The sequence below is a fragment of the Schistosoma haematobium genome, chromosome 1 (assembly GCF_000699445.3).
Source record: "Schistosoma haematobium chromosome 1, whole genome shotgun sequence".
Lineage (NCBI taxonomy): Eukaryota > Metazoa > Platyhelminthes > Trematoda > Strigeidida > Schistosomatidae > Schistosoma > Schistosoma haematobium.
In genome coordinates, this window is record NC_067196.1 from 92,027,699 (window position 1) to 92,048,836 (window position 21,138).

At 34.9% G+C, this 21,138-nt stretch overlaps 1 protein-coding gene across 1 annotated transcript; it reads right to left on the reverse strand.

Moving 5' to 3' along the window:
* Window positions 1-325: 325 nt before the first annotated feature.
* On the reverse strand, window positions 326-21,138 carry MS3_00002468 (uncharacterized protein). Its single transcript, XM_051210070.1, has 4 exons — window positions 19,738-21,138; window positions 13,027-13,108; window positions 4,328-4,420; window positions 326-1,338 (listed from the first exon to the last, which is right to left on the reverse strand). The coding sequence occupies exons 1-4, from the start codon at window positions 20,676-20,678 to the stop codon at window positions 1,312-1,314; spliced, it is 1,143 nt and encodes a 380-aa protein (XP_051075561.1). The 5' UTR covers window positions 20,679-21,138; the 3' UTR covers window positions 326-1,311.

Consider the following 21,138-nt stretch of genomic DNA (forward strand, 5'->3'; position numbering starts at 1 on the left):
GGAAGAAGCACTGCAAGTGGATAGGACACACATTGAGGAAAGCACACAACTGCATCACAAGCTAAGCCCTCACATGGAATCCTCAAGGCCAAAGGAGGTTAAGTGGAAGACCAAAGAACACATTACGCCGAGAAATGGAGATAGACATGACTAAAATGAACAAGAATTGGATGGAACTAGAAAATAAGGCCCATGACAGAGTGGGTTGGAGAATGCTGGTCAGCGGCCTATGCTCCATTGGGAGTAACAGGCGTAAGTAAGTAAGTAAGTAAGTAAGTAAGAGTGGATATAATTAAATTCATTTCCATTTCTATATTATTTGATTCAATGACAACCTTTTGAACTCTGATGATCAAATTTTTGGTAGGGTGTAGATGTGCCGACTTCAAATCTAGAAATCTCCCTGAATATGTCGGCATTCGGAAAATACTAAATTTTCTACAATCATTATATTTCCTTTTAACTAAACAATCTAGAGAAGGTCATTTACATTCAGGAGATTCCAACTCATTGATGAACTTGATTTTGTTATAAATGTTGACACGTTTAAATAGTTCGTCTAAACCATCTCGTTTTATAATGACAAAAGTATCATCTCAGTATGTTGACCAAACTTTTAGTGTATGTTCCCTTCCATCAACGTGTCAACAGTATTTATGACAAAATCCAGTTCATTAATGAGTTGGAATCTCCTGAACGCAAATGATCTTAACTTGAAATATCATTGACCTTCTTCGTTTCCATGATAAATTTCTGAATGAACTCTGATCTGGTTCATAAATTCCCTGAGTTATCGCTTTTAATATATAAAATAACATCAAGAAGCATTTGAGCTCCATCTGGTCTCAGAAAATACTAACTGATAATTCCGATGGTAATCTTTCGACTCTGTATCTTTGCAAATTATTGGCTGACTATATTAATGGTCAATGTGTAGTGAACAAGAACACAACTGGAAACAATCGAATGTATTTGACACGAAATTACATAGCATCTCAATAAAATCTGGAAACCATATAGTAACTTGTTAATTTGCAAAATATCAATCCATCATCACAAACTTGACTGTTCCTGTTGAGAACATCAACTCATTATCTCAGATTTCATTGGTCATACGTTTTCATACCGATTGCGTTCCGTTCCCGTTCGTTCCTCATCGACGTTCTACTGAAATACATTCTATGCCTGACCACCGTTATATACTACATGTGTGGATATAGGTAACCCACACCACAAGCGTACAAGTTGATCTTGTATATTTTCAGATACTTTTGATCATATTATGAATTATATGCGATACACAAATCTTCATTATCGTTCTTCCATTGGTTTGTATATCTGAATACAATAAGATCTTTAAAGTGTAAGCAGTTAGTTTGTTTCTGTTATTGTTAAACTCGAAATTTATGCAGGCCTATTATATGAATCATCGTTTTATAGCCTCAATAATTTATCATTTGTGTCCACTGTATGGTACTATTTCAGTGCCACCACTACTTAACCTTAAGGTAAACGAAGGATAGAGAAATTGGAAAACCTTATTTAACTTCATTATCATATGCCTCCAAATGCCCTGGTACGGTTAAGAGTGGGGATAGTCAACTCCCCATCTCGAAATGCTCTCACATAGTTACGTGCATACAACCACTACCAGGGAAGACATAATCATTACCTTCTCGTGGCACTACTGTTGTTGATCAAATTGAGAGGAAGAAAATCGAATGTCCGGCACCTGAACCGGGTTGGTGGACACAGAGAGTCCACCTAGAGGAGTAGGAAAACCCTGATTCCAAACCAATGGTGCACATGCACTCCAGGATCCTGAGGTAACAAATAGCGTATGAATCTATTGTTGGTCAATGGCTACCATGTGACTGCATTTCCTGACATTGCTCCACCGTCTTGTGGATTAGACCTTTAGGTCAAAGTTTCAAGGTGTAGACCCTTAAGAAAACCACCCGCTTCGGTTTATGCACCCTGACAGTATTCTAATTATCACACAAATTGAATGATTTATATGGCGCATATCTATTTGGTGCCTTCTTGTACCAATGTTTATGTGTTTAAGAAATATTTACATTTATCGATACATTGCTTGAGGGTATTTTTGCATACTATTTCCAAATGATAAACACAACCCACTTACAGTAAATGGATTTAAATTATTTAAGAGAAATTACAATGTTTATTAATTCAGAACAGAAATAATTATGTTGAAGCAACAACAACAACAACGGCAACAAAAACAATCAGCGAATAACTGATACATGTAAATAGAATGAAAGAGTAACTTAGCCATTTTTTCTCTCTCCAAAAATCAATAGCATTTTGATAGCTTCACTTAATATAGTTAGTAACCAACATTATAAATTTAATAATATGATAATAATGTCAATAGTTGAGATCATGAGTTAATTTAAGCTAGAGGACCATGAAAAATCTGAAAGCACTGGATGGCCGTTTCATCCTATTGTCGGACTTCTTAGCAGTCCTCAACATATGCTCACAAGTGACTGAATTCAAGAGGCATTTCCTCCAGTTCCAGTGAAAAGCCGTGACCACTGGAGTTCAACAGGGTCTGCTTTGAGGCGGTTACTCACTGAAGACAGTGGTGCATGTGTCGCTCAATTTCGTGGTTTAGTTGAAGTTAAACACTAACACCGTTGGATGCCGACCTGCTCAGTGGTCTAGAGATTAAGCGTTCCAGACCGATAGGTCCTGGGTCCGAACCCCTTGTGCAGGATCATGAATGCGCATTGTTGAGTCGCATACTAGGACGAAACGGTCGTCCAGTGCTTCCAAGTTTTCCATGGTGGTCTAGCTTTAATTGCTTCATGAATTTAACTATTAAATCTTAGAACACTTTAAAATTGTCTGTTAATGAATTCGGTGGAAAAAAGAAGACAGAATATATTCACTAATGAAAAAGGTATAATATAATCAAAGATCAAGGTTTTCTAAGAAAAAAATTTGAAAGACTGATACATTTTGATACATAAAGTTTGTGATTTAAGACAATATCAAGGCAATCCGCATAGGATGCACATATGCTAACAAGGTACTGATCAATAACAGTCCTAACAAAACAATGAGAAGATACAGGCAAACAATAACCAAGTGAATTTACAGATTGAAAAACGTTCAAAACAAAGGTCAATCAATACTAATAGAATCTGATCTAAAGAATAAGAATAGTACTGTAGTGAGTGCTACTTGTATTGACATAAGTAGTAGATGATGTTAGCTATGAACAGAAGGTCTGGCAGCAGAGAGACAAGAGGATCGAACAGTAAAGAATGGAAACAGAATGCAATTTGTATGAAAATGCAAGAACAATGAAGTCTGAGTCATTTTGAGGCAATCGATGGACATTTCGCGAATTACGTATTTACTTTATGATTTTTAGATTTTATTAACAAGTCCTGTAGTTTTGCTTTAAAGACATTCGATTTTCCCCACTGGTATTCTTGTTCACTACAGTACTATTCAAATAAAATAATATTGTGGTGTGAGCTACTTATCTTCACGTAAGTAGTATGTAACGATAGTCAGGAATACAGTCTATTTCAGTAGAAGATCAAGAAGGAAAGAATGAGAACAGAAAACAATTAGTATGAAAATGCCGGAACAGTGAAATCGGACATCGGTGGACAATCGATTAATATTCTGCAAATGAAGTATTTACTGTATGATTCTCAGAATTTACTAAAATGTTCTATAAGGTTTCATCCGATTACATCCATATGTCAAGTGTGAAATAAGGTTCTCAAGTACCGATGAGACAGTAATAAAAGTTTACAAATAAACATAATAAATATACTATGATGCATTTAAAACATTATTGATTGTAATCAGCTCCGCCTGGAGTCCCTCCGGGGGCTACTGTCGGTCTCAAGCCCGGATAAAGGAGGAGGGTTGTGCATGGAGTTAGCGACCCCATCCCGTAGAAAACTAACTCGCTAAAAAACGCTAACCAGGATGAGGGTCGAAATAAACGAAATGAATTCATGGTGTTCTGATTAATTCACTGTTCTCTTTCTTATTTTTTTTTAAGTTACTTATTTACTTACTTACTTACTTACGTCTGTTACTCCCAGTGGAGTATCAGCCACCGACTACCGTTCTCTCTCTCTCTTTTCTTTGAAGTTATGTAAATGATAGATTGAAATTATCAATGATAATAAGAATGTTTTTTTGTGCTTCTTTTAGTGGAATACTTTAAATTCCATAATGAAAATGATTTATTACCTTTTACATTAAGAAAAATGTAGGGTGTATTAATAATGATAGTGAATTAGCATAATTGAAAAATTATTAGTTAACTTACATTTTCTATATTGTCAGTATAATAACCTGGAGAACATTCACACATATAATTGTCCATACTGAATGCATATGGATGATATTTTTTGTATACACACTGTAATAAGAGAATACAAAAGTAGAACGATAAATTGATTGATTAATATTATCAGTTTATTTGGTAAAGATACATCTATTTGAGAATAATCGATACTATGAATCGACTTTAGTGAACTACTAGATAGTCAATGGAAATCAAGGTGTACTAAACACACAATAAACTTCGAAAGAGAAAAAAGAAAACAGACATGAAGAATTCAGAAGATTCGAATTTGGGAGAACACAAAGAGTGGATGCACCTGCTCCATTGCAAACGATTTTCAGCCATGTCATTCAAGGTCTCCAACTATCGGTTGCTGTCATCTCGCAGATCCCAACCACCTAGTCTACACTTACCAACATGGCTCACTCAGTCCACTTGTCAGTGACTTCATGGATTTGTGCCAATGTTTTGGTCTGACCGACCCTAGCCTTCTTCCAACTTATTCCTACACCATAAAACATCACACTTTGTGGCAGTCTGTGGTTGCTTATACGAAACACATGTCCCAGCCATCTCAACTGATAAAGTTTCATTACTTCATCATTTGATTTGCCATTCTTACTTAGTACCCGTTTCCTAACAACTGCATTAATTACTCGGTGATCCCATTAGGATCATATTTCTTAGTAGCTAACACCTACATTCCTGAGAGGATCGATTTAAGACCATTTACGCCCCTAAGCAGATGCATTACAGTTATACCACTGAGTTTTTGTTTATTTATTTAAATATCCAACCTCAATCAGTTGGTTATATAGCTTGACAGACATTAGACTCGGTAATCTAAAGGTTATAAGGTCACAGAGAAATTTGTGTATCCTGAATTTTAACCTTTCCAAGTGATGCTGAGATGTAGGGTGATGGTTGGAAGTAATTGACAGGAAATCCTGAACTTATGTTTTGTGTTGTTTGATACTCATCAACGAGATGTACTTTTAATCTTAAAAGAATTGATGATTCCTGGTAGGCTACACAGAATCGAATTCATCAGGTAGCATCAGTTCCAATACGATTACAGGTAAACCTTGCTAATAATTTCCAAACAGCATGAAACATAGGTTCAGGAGTTTTTGTCAGTTACCTGCAAACACCATCTTAAGAAATTTCCTGTTTTGGATTTTTTCCACTGACTAATAATGTTATATGACGTGTATACTTAAACGCTTTTATAGAATGTTTACCAATTACTAAGAAGCCCAAAAAGTACCACCACATTAATTTGAATGTTTTTCTCTCTTTTGTTCTTTGTGAAGATAATAGGTAATTACTGTAGAATTCATCAACTCTGAGATGCAGGTACATCCAGCTGACGAGTCCCAAATAGGACGAAACGCACGTCCTGAATTCCACTTCTAGCCATTATCCATTCTTGCTTATAAAGCTTGTGATTTAAGGTAACATCGAGGCAATCCGCACAGTATGTATATATGTCAATAAGAGACTGACCGATTGCAGTCCTAATCATCAATGAGAAGATTCAAGTAAACAATACCAAGTAAATTCAATCAAAGGGATAGCGTTCGAAATCTAACTTAGTCTACTATTTAAGTAAATTAAGAAATCGAACTATACTCGTTTTTTGATATTAGTCACACATGCTGATTAACCAGTATATCAGCAGGAATATATTTGCAAAGATTTCACCGCTTGAAAATGAACATTTTTTTAACTCTTAAAACTTCAAAGAGTTCGGATCACAGTTTGATTTGATGACTGATATTGATCATAATAATATTTAACTGACACAAATGGACCTACAGGTTGACAACTGCTTGAATGAACTCTTCAAATATATGACATTGACTGAATTATTTTCATGTAGAATGTTCCTTTCCATGTATAAACTTTAAGTCAGAATTTATATCTGAACCCATAGATGTAAACTTGGAGTAACTAGAAAGTTAGTTGAGGTGTACTACTGATGTCAACAGATATAAGTAGTATGTATCATCAATCGAAAGTGAAATGCCTAGTGGCAGAAGGTTAAGAAGATCACAGAGAAGAGAAAGAGAACAGTGAGTGATTAGTGTGAAGGCAAAGAAATAATAAAGTCTGAGAAAATTGATTGACATTTCGCAAATCAGGTATATACTGTATGGTTCTCAAATTTTACCAAGATATTCTGTAATGTTGTATTAAAATAGATTTGGTTGTCCCCAATTGTGTGTTCTCGCTCAGTACACTTTAAAGAACAAAATGACTCCTGATTACAACGATCTGAAAGACGTTGTACGTAATCTTACTAATCTGATTGACATAGGGTGTTTGTTAATCCTGATGATTGTTCAACTAGATACTGGTATCATTAAAGAAGCAGGATATCAGTATCCGAATAGAAAAACATTTTGGCTACTCACTTGAGTGAGAATTTGGATTCATGAGGTCTTTTAATAAAAAGGTTTTCACCATCTCTACTTTTAAATGAAGCGTTGGATATATGTTATATTATTACCAATTATAACTTGGATAGTTTTTATCACACTGTATAAATCAATGTACAGCGAGAAATAAACTACTTTTGACGCCGTTCACTATGATTAAAAGTTGATTGTAAAATTGTAATTTTATGTTTATAAAATCGGGTCTTTTCAAGTTATGGAATATCGATATCTCTCTGTGCTTGATCATGATTCCCTTTGAAGGATTGTTAATATTCAGTGACAATATCACGTGAATTATGATGGAGTTTTGTTCTCTGAGATGGATGGTTTGGTGGTGTAGCTTTCATCATTCTTCTGAACGACATCGTCAGCACAAACTTCTACGTAAATTATGTCGAATTATGACAACTTGTGTTCAATCATAATGTATATGATTCAGAAACGTTTTGAACTTTCAAATGTTGTCCTCAGTCAGTTGATTACATTTTAATCATAATGTTTTAGCCTCATCTAAACCATAAGCTACATTGTGAGACTGAAGCGATCAAGAGCGGGAGAATTATTAAGGTTAAGATGAACTGAGGTTATATCTAATAGAACCATGTTCAGTGCTTTCCGCTGTGACAGAGAAACTAAGCGAGGAGGTGGATGTCTTACATATGCTTTGGATACCCTGACAACTAATAAAGTTGAAGACAGTATCGTAAATAGTTTACTAGAATCGGTCTGGTTATCAGTCAGTTATAGTCTACTCCTGGGATGTATATACAGAGCTCCTGATATTTCGGATAATGTGGATGATCTTATTATCAATGCATTTATACATGTATCTGATCTAAACTACAATGCTAAGGTTACAACAGGAAATTTCAATTACCCTGGAATAAACTGGAATACCGGTAAGTTGTTATTCATGTAATGATGAATTCTTGACAACCATTAACATGCACTGCTGGTCACAGTGGGTTCGTACCGCAACAAGGGGTGATAATATACTTGATCTAATATTTAGTAGAGATATCATCTCACTATCTGTACAAGTATACAATGAATTTGAAAGCAGTGACCATAAAATAGTATTTTGTGCTCTCTGTATCTATCCCTATTATAACTGACCTATGCAAATATCCACCAATATAGAGACTATAAGCATGCTGATTGGGACCTCCTACTCTCACTGGTCAAATTCCCAGACTAGGATAACTTTTTCTCGTGTAATAGTCTCGTGGATATCGTCGACACATTTTATCTGATCGTTAACTTTTGCCTAGATTCCTGTGCACCTCTTAAAATGTACAGGTTTAGTAAACCTTACGAATTATATATAAGAGCTAAATGTTGTAATAAACTAAGACACATGCAGAAATGTTATTTTAAGTTAAACGACTTCACGGTATTTGCAAAAATAACAGTACGTTTTAACCAAATTAAAGAGAAGCACAGGTGAATATGCTTCGGTAATACATCAATCAACTTAGATCTTACCATAAATGGTGAGGTGTTATCTAAGTTATATACAGTAGTAGACTTAGGACTTAAGCACTCTTACGATTTATCGTTTACTAAACAAGTATTGAAACAGACCTCCAAGTCTCAATGTCCTATAGGTCGTATAACTCGTAACATTTATAACAGTGAGTCACGTATTTTAATGTACAAAGTTTGTGTTCGACCACTCCTAGAATACTGCACGTTTATTCCTAGTAGTGTGCGCATAAATGATAAATTAATTTTGGAATCCGTACAGAGGCGATTTACACTTTGTATGCTTGGAACTGATTGTACCTTGACTTATAATTCCAGGTGTAATAAACTTGGGCATGACGTTTTATGGAAGAGGAGACTCAAACTAAACCTGCTCTTTTTCTTCAAAATACTTAATAAATTATCTTTTGCATCCAGTCAAGTAATTCAATATGCAGAAACTTATGATTACAACATCCATAACTCCTTGTCACCAGTGAAACAAACCCATTCTAAATCATCTCTCCACATGAATTCCAGACTCTGAAATAATATATTACAATCTATCTGTAAGATAAAATCAGTCCCATCGTTTGTTTGCTGCATTGATGTATATTGCTCCTGTGAAAATGCATTAAATGTTATAGCACTTGTAAGTATATCTTAATTCACAAGTGAGATTATAGGAACTTTAAATGTTTAACCGTTCTTATTACAGAATTCATTAAGTTAAACCACCTACCTGCTGTTACTTTACATTAACACTGTCCCTGTCAAACCTAATTAATTTGAATAACATCTTACATAAACAGTATATCACTAAGTCACATGATACATGCATTATATTAGACCTGATTAACATATTTTAGTAAATATTGCTGAGGAGTCCCACAATAGGACGAAACGGTCGTCCAGTGCTTCCAGGTTTTCAATTGTGATGGTCTAACATCAATCGGTTCATGATCTCAATCAAAAAAATATATACATATTGCTTCGTTGTTCCATGCTCTCTGTTTTCCATTTTACTTTCTCTAGCTGTAGATGATCATAATTAATTCGTTATGGCACAGGAAATGACCTTAAATGCACCGTTCATAAATCAATAGGATGTCCATTTGAGAAGAATTAAAAGTACCCGACTGATGCATTGCATTACTGTAAAATACATGTACTACCTAAACGATTACTAAACTAGTAAATTTAAAACATCTAATGTTACTATTTATAATGAATTGATCATATATATATAATATCTGTCTGCAATAATGTACCAGTAAAAAGCTGTGACCAGTAGAGTTCATTAAAGTCTGTTCTAAGGCAATTACTCACTTATGACAACAGTGGATGGTTGTGCAATGTCATGGATTGGTTAAAGTTAGACATTAACACCGTGGGATACAAGCTGGCTCAGTGGTCTATAGGTTAAGTGTTCGCACGCGAGACCGACAGATCCTGGATTCGAATCCCTTGTGCAGGATCATCGATACGTACTACTGAGGAGTCACATACTAGGACGAAACGGTCGTCTAGTGCTTCCAAATTTTCAATGGTGGTCTAACATTGATCCATTCCCTTAGTAATAGTATATCAAGCATATTTTGCCATATATAAATAAAATTAATACGTGATGATAATTTATCAACTGAAGTGAATGCATAATATCATGATTTCTATATTAGATTAAATTTAAATTTACCTATAATCTAAAAATAACTTTTCAAAACTTTGTTTAAGTAACTGAAACTTAGGAAACTAGGCGTATTCAAATCTGTTGAAGGTATAATATCACTGGTTGAAATCATGAGTCAGTTGAAGCTAGACCACGATGGAAAACCTGGAAGCACTGGACGGCCGTTTCGTCCCAGTATGGGACTCCTCAGCAGTGCGTATCCACGATCCCGCTCCCCATGAGATATCAACTCACTGAAGACAATGGTGTACGGTGGCGCAACTTCGTGGATTGGTTGAAGTTAGACATTAACACCGTTGAATTCCGACTCAGCGGTCTAGTTGGTTAAGCGCCTAGCGTGAGACTGATAGGTCCTGGGTTCGAATCTCGCGAGGGCGAGATCATGGATGCGCATTGCTGAGTCCCATACTAGAACGAAACGGCCATCTAGTGCTCTCGGGTTTTCCACGGTGGTCTATCTTCAATTGACTCATGATTTCAACCTGTGAATTTTCTAAAAATCTTCACAAAACCCATTCTGAAAGTATGATACTACGATTCATGTTCAGTATCAGCATCTTTCCATTAACTATATTATACGATTGATGTCAATAAGTTCTATATACATTTCATAATTCGTTTTAAAGAATTACCTTACATTGAAGGCAATGTTCCATGGATTGAATAGTTTAAATACGAGGCTTTCATTACTATTCTGGGTAAAACCATCTATAACTGCATTGATAAGTTTAACCTTATTGATAGAATTTGATTAGCATTAAAGTACTATACAGATATGATATTGTTCAATTCTCTTTAATCAGTCAGTGTACACAAGCAATTTTCTTTTTATACAGTAGGTGAAGCAATCTCTCATAAACAAAGTCACTAGTACAGAGTGATTGAACATTTCTAGAATAATTCTAAAAAACTTGATTTTATATGAATTTGACAATGATGATATTGTCCATAACGACAAACAAAAAATTCTTAGCTCAATCATTCAGCAAAGGAAAAACAACCATCGTCAACAGTTCACTTGATGTTGCTTTACTTGAATCTTTTCATTGTTATTTAGGACTGTAATTGATCAGTCTCTTATTGGCATATGTGCATCTTGTGTGGACTGCCTTGATATAGCTTTAAGTCACAAGCTTTTTAAGCAAATATGGATAATGATTAGCAGCGAACACCAGTTTGACTCATGTTTCATCCCATTTCAGACTAGTCAGCTGGATGTACCTGCATCCAAGACTGAACATCAACTGTGAGATGCAGGTGTATCCAGTTGACGAGCCCAAAATAGGATGAAACACGAGTCAAACCGGATTCCACTTCTAGCCACTATCCATGTTTGCTTATCATCAACATTGATTATAGAAAGTCAAGCATATGGTGCTTAATTAATTAAGTCAAACGTTCATATTAAGGGGACATTAATATTACGAATAACTGATAGCGTTTATTTCAAAACAAAACGAGTTATCATTAGAGATAATCTTAGTTTAATGTGAAGATAAGGTGAAAGGAATAAAAGAAAAAGTGTCTTCGATCTCTCTTATTTTTAAGGATCTATTGAAATTCTAATGTGATTACATTACAAAAATCCTGGTTCTATGAAATAAATTATTACATCCTACTACCGTGTAGCTATCAACTTCGCCTGGAGAAGATTTGGAAGATGTAAAATTTTTTACATATTTGGGCGGCATGATTGATGAACAGGGTGGATCTGATGCAGATGTGAAGGCGAGGATGGGCAAAACAAGAGCAGCACATCTACAACTTAGAAACATCTGGAACTCAAAACAACTGTCAACCAACACCAAAGTCACAATTTTCAATACAAATGTCAAGACAGTTCTACTGTATGGAGCAGAAACCTGGAGAACTACGAAAGCCATCATCCAGAAAATACAGGTGTTTATTAACAGTTGTCTACGCAAAATACTTCAGATCCGTTGGCCGGACATTATTAGCAACAACGTACTGTGGGAGAGAACAAACCAGATCCCAGCGAAGGAAGAAATCAGGAAGAAGCGCTGCAAGTGTATAGGACACACATTCAGGAAAGTACACAACTGCGTCACACGGCAAGCCCTCACATGGAATCCTCAAGTCCAAAGGAGGAGAAGAGGAAGATTACAGAACACGTTACATCGAGAAATGGAGATAGACATGACTAAAATGAACAAGAATTGGATGGAACTATAAAAGAAGGCCCAGGACAGAGTGGATTGGAGAATGATGGTCAGCGGCCGATGCCCCACTGGGAGTAACAGGCGTAGGTAAGTAAGTGAATGGTACTAGGTTCGAGTCCCAGAGTGAAAATCAACTCTCTGAGATGCAGCAACACCCAGCTGACGAGTCCCAAATAGGACGAAACGCGCGTCCTGGATTCCTCTGCTAGCCACTATCCATCACTGCTTACAAATAGCTTGTGAATTAAGGTAATATCGAGGCATACGCACAGTATGCACATATGCCAATAACAGACTAATCAATAGCAGTCTTAAACCTCAATGGGAAGATACAAGCCAAACAATACCAAGTGAAGGTCAGTAAATATATTTATTATTAAATTAAATGATACTCAGTCATACAAAAAAGAAATACTGTATATGTCTATACTATGGCTACTACTACTACTACTACTACTACTACTACTACTACTACTACTACTACTACTACTACTACTACTACTACTACTACTACTACTACTACTACTACTACTACTACTACTACTACTACTACTACTACTACTACTACTACTACTACTACTACTACTACTACTACTACTACTACTGCTGCTACTACTACTACTACTACTACTACTACTACTACTACTACTACTACTACTACTACTACTACTACTACTACTACTACTACTACTACTACTACTACTACTACTACTACTACTACTACTACTACTACTACTACTACTACTACTACTACTACTACTACTACTACTACTACTACTACTACTACTACTACTACTACTACTACTACTACTACTACTACTACTACTACTACTACTACTACTCTACTACTACTACTACTACTACTAGTGAAATGAAAATAAAACTTGACAATCTCTATCAACTTACTCGAGTTGTTGCTCCACATCGATTTATATTCAAAGCACATTGATCAATAGTATAATCCTTCAAATCAAATTCGAAAAATAGACTGAAAAAGAATTCAAGAAAATAAATTATTTGCAAATTATCATACTACTTATTATCTATATGAAAATGATTTATATTGGAAACTAATTTCAACTGATAAACTGATGAACAGAATGATAATATGACCCAAGTTTATTGAAGTTATCAATATATTACACTGGATAACAAACAATTCAATGATCCAAAGTGAATAACATATTTGTAAGGTAATCTAAAATGTTCTAGAATCGATCTATGACAAGGTTATGATTTTGTGTTGCTGAAGATTTCATGCACAGACGAAACGGCATTTCGTTACTGATTACTTTGTAATCTATGAGAAAAAAGAACTATCTTTAAACTGTACAGTTTCTGTAAGCTTTTTCATTCAACTGTAACACATACTAGTATGGTGTATACTGCTTATGCTGACAGATATAAGTAGTATGTAGCAACAATAGGAAGTAGAATGTCTGCCAGCTGAAGATTGAGATAAAAGAAAGAGAAAAGGCAAAAGAGAGGAATAGGAATAAAAACTGAATTGGAAGAATGAAGTATGCACAGGATAACTGAAGGAAGATGTGCAAACAATGTACTTAATATATGACTTTCGTATTTTACGAAAGCACGTGGTCGATAGCATTCGATGTGCACTAAATAAGGACTTGACACACATGACATTGATCATCACCTAGTGATCAATCAATTGTGATTACGAAAGCACTATATAGTTCTTCACTAATCAGTAAATTAAATTACTCCAACTAAGTTGTCGTTTACTACACTAGTACATTACTAAGAAAGTCATATAGTTTAAGGCAATCATGTTCAGTTAGCCACATTTCATAACAAACTCCAGTCTGTGTTTAAAACAATTAGTCCCTTTGATAAATTTCGTTAATGCATTACATTTCGAACAATCTGATGACACCTAATATACTTGTTAAGAACATTTATATATGAAAATTAAAAGGTCAATTAAACAGGTTAAAGGTAACCCTTAACAAAGGGGAAAAATACACAAAAGTACACAAAAACACATGTGATTATCACTCTTGATAATAAATCAGTATTACCAAGGGAGGTTAAGTGTAAGGACAAATTGTTTTTGAACACATAAAGGAGGTTTCAATTTCCATATAGCCAAGGCTTCAATAAACCTTAGTATACGTCATTGAAGGCTTTTGTGTAACACTACAAATGCTGATTTGATATCAACCATATAACCAGTCTCAATCAAATGTTTCGCAATGGAGGATGATGTCTGTCTATCGTGTGATCTTATTCGACCATTGAAATCCATTTGTTTCTGCAAGCATTTTGGTATGTGTTTCCATATAAATGTTCTTAACAAGTATATTAGGTGTGATCAGATTGTTCGCGATGTATTGCGTAAATATATCACATAATTCTGATTAACTTCGTCCAGCCTGTATGTTAAAAAACGCTATGTACTTACAACAAATCCACTATAATAATACCCAGCTAATTTTAATATTTAGAGTGGTATATTTCGTATCGTTGTTCTATACTATCTTGATGGTTTCGTATGTTCCATTTTGCCTAGCTTAACCTTTAATTTTCTTATATAAATATCATAAAACGTAAATGTATGATTCAGTCAGTCAGTAACAATATAGATCTTCGTACGTACGTATGTACATCGGTTCAAGTTGCCATACCATATTAGCACACTGATACAATTGTCGATTCAAATACCATAGTGGTAGAAGTAGTAAAAGCATAAGTAGTCATCGAAAACACTAGGGTTCGAACATGTTATTCAAAGAGTATAATCCAGTGAAATACATTTGGAAAGAGGAAAAAGAAAGGGACATGAAGAATTCAGATTAGAATTTGGGAGAACACAACGAGTGGATGCACCTGCTCCATTACGATTTTCGGCCATGGCATTCAAGGTCTCTAACTATTGGTTGCTATCACCTCGCAGATCACAACCAGGTAGTCTACACTTACAGACATGGCTCACTGACTTCACTTGTCAGTGACTTCATGGATTTGTGTCAATGTTTTGGTCTGACCGACCCTAGCCTTCTTCCAACTTATTCCTACACCATAAAACATCACACTTTGTGGCAGTCTGTGGTTGCTCATACTTAACACATGTCCCAGTCATTTCAACTGATGAAGTTCCACTAGTACATCAATTGATTTGCCATCCTTACTTAGTACCCGTTTCCTAACAACTGCATTATTTACTCGGTAGTCCCAGGATATACCAGTAATGTTTCGAAGACTCCTATGATCAAATATTAGTAACCTACGAATATCCTCTACTCTTACCGGTCATATTTCACAGCCATTGCCATCAGGGCATACGACAATCTAAATACCCCGATTACATCAAATTTACATTTTGACTTTGTTTATTTACAATATTTATTTATTTATTCATTTCGTATATTTGAAAGTTCGAAAACCAAAAGTTTATCTTTCTAGATGGAGTTTTGTTCTCTGAGCTGGATGGTTTTGGTTCTATCTGAAGTTTGTACTAATGATATCATTCAGAAGAATGTTGAAAGCTCCACGAGCAAACTATCCAGCTCAGAGAACGAAACTCCATCAAAATCATCCACCTGAGCTACAAATTTTCTCTACCATTTGAGTTTATCTTCTAATTCAATCAAACTTGATTGTACCCCATGTATATAACATACATGTGATCTAGAACAAATTCCTTCTATTATAAAATGTCATGTTATATCCATCAGTATTATATACATACATGATTAGATTTGCCTTGAAAATGATTCTTCTCTGTATACATTAACTTCTCTAAGCTCAGTAAATGAAATTTTATCAAAATATACACTATTTGACTATAGTTTTATTTCCTATGAATCTAGGCTATTTAAGCTTCTGATCTCAGTCAATTATTATAACGAATAAATATAGATAAATAAGGGGATAGTTAGATAGATAGATAGATAGATAGATAGACATAAACAATACAGGGATTAACGACAAATACGGATCATCCAATATGGATTGAAATTGATATTGGCATCGATATCATGAAATTGATTAGGAAAAATAAAATAAAATAAAATTACCCTCAATAGTAATAAAAGACTAAATATAAGAATGATAAAACAATCTGACAAAATGAAGGCGGTGAGGTCGTGGATGCACACTGTTGAGGAGTTCCAAAATAGGACGAAACGGCCGTCTAGTGATCGGACAAAATGAAGGAAACTAAATTATCTGACATAAGTATAATACAGTATGAATTACGTTCAATCTATAATGACCAATTTTTCGAACCTGAAGTCTATAATCATTATTTAAAGTTATGATGGATTTATCAATTAGATTTTAATTGGTTGTTTAAAACTTGGATAAAAATCAGTCAGTCAGTCAGCTACAGTGTAGGACCAGGCACATATATACATCGGTCCAAGTTGCCATACCGCATTAGCACAACAAGATGAATACCAAACTCATAGAAGTAGTAAATTCAATGGTGATTGCATATAAGGATATAGTACATGAAGAAAGATTTAGTACGTAGAAAGAAAGATATGAAGCGATTTTAATCTCACGGTGTAAAGGGAAACAAAGAGTATATACATCTACACTATTGTGATCGATTATCAGCCATGTCACATACAGTCTCCAACTATTGGTTACGATAGTCATGTGGATCCCAACCAAGTAGTCTGCATCTACCAATATGGCCAACATGACCAGAAGTTAGTGACTTCATAGACTGATGTCACGTTTTGGTTTGGCAGCCCCTAACATTCTTTCAACCGTCTTCAACACTATTCAGCGTTGTGCGTTGTGGTAATCGTTGTTCAGACATACGTAACACGTGGCCCAAACATCTCGGTCGATAGAAACTCACAACCTCATATATTTACCAATTATTTCTTTATTTGAACACATTAATATCGATACAGTGGGGTACCGAATACATATGCGCTACACAAGTCACTTGATTTGTATGCAAGCTGTGACACTGCCCGGGTGACCAGACCTAAGAAGGTGGTTTTCTTAGGTGACCACAAACCGAGCCTTCGACATAAAGGTCTGATCCACAAGGCAGTGGAACAACGTCAGGAGATGCAATCCTATGGTAGCCAGTGACCAACGATTGGTTCATACGCCATTTGTTCCCTCAGGATCCTAGAGTGCGTGTGCACCATTGGTTTGGAATCAGGGTTTTACGACTCCTATAGGTGGGCCCTCTGTGACCACCAACCCTGTGTCAGCGCCGGACATTCGATTTTCGTCCTCTCAATTTGATGAACAACAATGGTGCCGCGAGAAGGTAATGAGTAGGACTTCCGTGGTAGTGGTTGCATGCACGTAACTATGTGAGAGCATTTCGAGATGGGGAGTTGACTCTCCGCACTCTTGATCGTACCAGGGCATTTGGGGGCACCATCGGTTTCGTTCTCATGATATCTCTTTTCATTGCAAAATGTATTTGATGCATATTTTAGTCCCTTTTTTGAAGACAAAAGAGAAGGAACGTACACGAACTGTCCTAGTGATGTTTCCTTAACCTTTCAATAATCAAATTCGAGATAGGTTGTCAACATTTTATTAAAGCGCCTAAGAACATGAGGTTATTGGACATAATAAGTGAATTACAACAAACCGAAATTATGAAGTGAATTATCGAAATAAACGGACCTTTGATGTTTCAGGTGTTTAACTTTGATTTGGAAAATATGGAAAAATATGGAAAATATAAAATAATGCTTGTTAATGAACAGATTTAATTTTATGATCGATTATATAATAAGTTGGCTATGATATAGATTCAGTAAGATGGTTCTAAGATGATGAGGAAACTGCTAACAGTCGGATTATGCGAACATAGGACTATTACTCTTACATGTCTAGTAATCGCATCAATTAAGATCAATCTAAATAGCATTTGTTCCAATTTTCTATAGTCCTTATGTCCAACCAATTGAGAGAAATTTTAGCTAATTTATTCCAGTAGAACTCAATTATTTGTATCTAATGTTTTATATACCAATCATTCTCTGTTCTTGTTTGCTTCTCTTCGATTTCCTCAACTTTCTGACGCTAGGCTTTCCACTTTCGATTGGTGTTACATACTACTTATATCTGTTGACATCAGTAGCACACATCACAGTAGTAGAATTTTTAGTTACTTCATAGTATGTGACTTTGTTGTTACCATTATTGTTATCGTTCAATTATTTTAAGATAATTTTTATGATAAATTGAATGTAAAATGAAGATCCAGAAAGAACGGCATCAATATTTGATTCTAGTTTAAAACTCTAAGGTAGTGTGCATTTAATACCTTATCACGGATTTCATTTAGAAACTTCAGGCCGTGCGGTGAGTACGGTGACTGAGTCAAGACCCAGGGGCTTATTTTTGCAACTTCAGATATTAATCAGCTATAAATTAGTGTCAACATCTAAGTTGTACAGAAGATCTGCCACAACCCAAATAACTTGTTGATATCATTTCTAATTGTGGAACTGATTGACTTCTATGAGATTTCACAGACAGCATCAGTTCCGTTTAAGATTCTAGGTATATGTTGCTGACGTCAACCAGTAGCAACTTTAAGTCAAGGACTTACTACTAACTATCTTTGCACACCTAATAAATTCACAAATCTTGTGAAGAACACAATCTTTGGGCTTAAATGAAAATACGCGGAATGTTTATGGTCAGTCAATTTTTTTTATGACAATTCATAAGTGGCTTATGTATTCACCAAACTTATATTCAGAATGGATTGCTAGATTGTTCAGTATGATATTCAACTATGATATTCAAACAATAGACTGACAGAACAAGCCAATCAATAATTAAAGTCCTCTCTGCCAATAAATTTTATCCATGGAGTTTCTATTGAGATCACTAAATGAGGAGAAGTTGTCTGACATTAATTGGTTTCACAGACTAATCCATGGTGACTAACTATTGCACCATTAAACCTTGTAGTTACACTACAAATTCCACTACCACTATTGATCGCATTTTTGTGGTCTCATTTTTTATAAATGTAACCGCAAAACATATAGGTCTAAAAATAGAAATATTAGTGACCTAGGTGACTATTAAATATTGTGACTGGAGATTTGACAATATGAGAATTTATGTGTTCACTGTGGACATCATGATGAATTCAGTAACAGTATTAGTGAATATACCGTTAGTGGGATAACCGAAAAAATATGACAAAATAATACACATCAGTGTGCTAACAAGATCGCTTATTAAGCAAAGATGGATAGTGGCTAACAGTGGAATCCAGTTTGACGCGCGTTTCATCTTGTTTGTGAGTCATCAGCTCGATGTACCTGCATCCCAGAGTTGATGCTCATTCCGGGACTCGAATCCGGTACCGTTCAGTTCAAATGCAGGAAGTGGATAGAATACACATTGAGGAAAGCACACAAATGTATTACATGACAAGCCCTCACATGGAATCCTCAATGCCGAAGGAGGAGAAGAGGAAGACTACAGAACACATTACGCCGAGAAATGGAGACGAACATGAGAAAAATAAACGAAAATTGGATAGAACTAGAAAGGAAGGCCGAGAACTGAGTGAATTGAAGAATGCTGGTCAGCGGTCGATACTCCATTGGGAGTAACCGGCATAACACACTTTACTCCTAGACTTACCTTTTTCCTTTTGTATAAATAAAATATCGTAAAACTATTGGTATGATTGAATTAGATTCACATTGAACTGGTGCCCAAAAGGATGAAAATTCTCCATATTCATAATCATTAAACCGTATAGTCTCATTATTATTATTATTATTATTATCAAATAATTGTACATTCAATAGAAATTGACTACATATAGAATTACGATCAGAGGAATCACTAGTACTACTACTAATACTACTACTATTATTATTAGTAGTATGATTATTGACATAAGCCATTAATATCCCATTGAAACAATAACCAATACCAATTAAATTGGATTTTTGATCATAACCATCATTCATAGTGATGAAATTACTGAATAATTTCATATTATAAAATTCAATTGGTTGATTTAATTGTAATAAATGAAATAAATAGACTTCTAATTGTTTCCTGGTATCATGATTGTTAGGGTTGTGGTTGTCGTGGTAGTGGTTGTTGCTATGCCAACGATTGAAATTTCTCATAATCTGTATAGATCTATATATATCATGTAAGAAATTTTGTGTTAAAGAGTTTTGTGTGATTAAATGATGAAATATTGGATAGAATGTTTCATTTAAATTAATCATTGTTGATGATCCTGATCCTTCTGCTGATGATGCTGACGACGCTCCTGTTCCTGCTCCTGCTGCTGATGGAATATCATTATCATGAGTAGTAGTAGTAGTATTATAAGTAGTATATAATAAATATTGTAATTGACGTGAATGAATCGTACATAGATTGAAATCATTTGTTGTTGTGGCATGAATCAAATTGACTAATTTCCGTAAAATTTTTTCTTCTTTTATCAGTAAATGTCCATTGGATAAATCCATTAGCATAATCATACACCAAATCATTATAATAGATAGAATGATCCTAATCAAATTGGATCTTTTATGAAAATGTTGGATCATACTCATTTTGTTTGTTTTTTTCAATTCGATGATGGAATCATTTAAGAAAAGAAAAAAAGTTACATTCACCAACCCCGCCCCCCTCAAAAAGAAAGAAAAAAAGAAAAGATCTATTTACATCTATGTAGAAACAAGAATAATACTGATGATGATGATGATGAGGAGGAGGATATTGTCGATAGTTTATCAGTTATAATGTGTTATATCTATCCATTTTGAAGTAGAACATTCTATATAGATATAGGGATATATGTAGCCTAATAATACTGGGTTTACTGTTTTGTTCATAAACATTATGCCTAAATATAGATGTAGATATATAGATATAGATATGGTAAATAGGCGCTGTAAAGTTGACTCTATATGTACATCTAATAAAAACCAATGCTTGTATTTTCCACAGATATATAGATAGATAGATGGATATATATATGTTGATCTGTAACGGACTGACATACCTTACGGA

What these genes read in the sequence shown, in the direction of transcription:
- MS3_00002468 (XM_051210070.1), bottom strand. Translation starts at nt 20,678, where the DNA reads ATGAGTATGATCCAACATTTTCATAAAAGATCCAATTTGATTAGGATC. An exon ending in GATGTGGAGCAACAACTCGA is followed by an intron (nt 4,421 to 13,026) that starts GTAAGTTGATAG and finishes CTCTTATTACAG; the next exon opens with TGTGTATACAAAAAATATCA. An exon ending in ATACTGACAATATAGAAAAT is followed by an intron (nt 1,339 to 4,327) that starts GTAAGTTAACTA and finishes TATTGTATTCAG; the next exon opens with ATATACAAACCAATGGAAGA.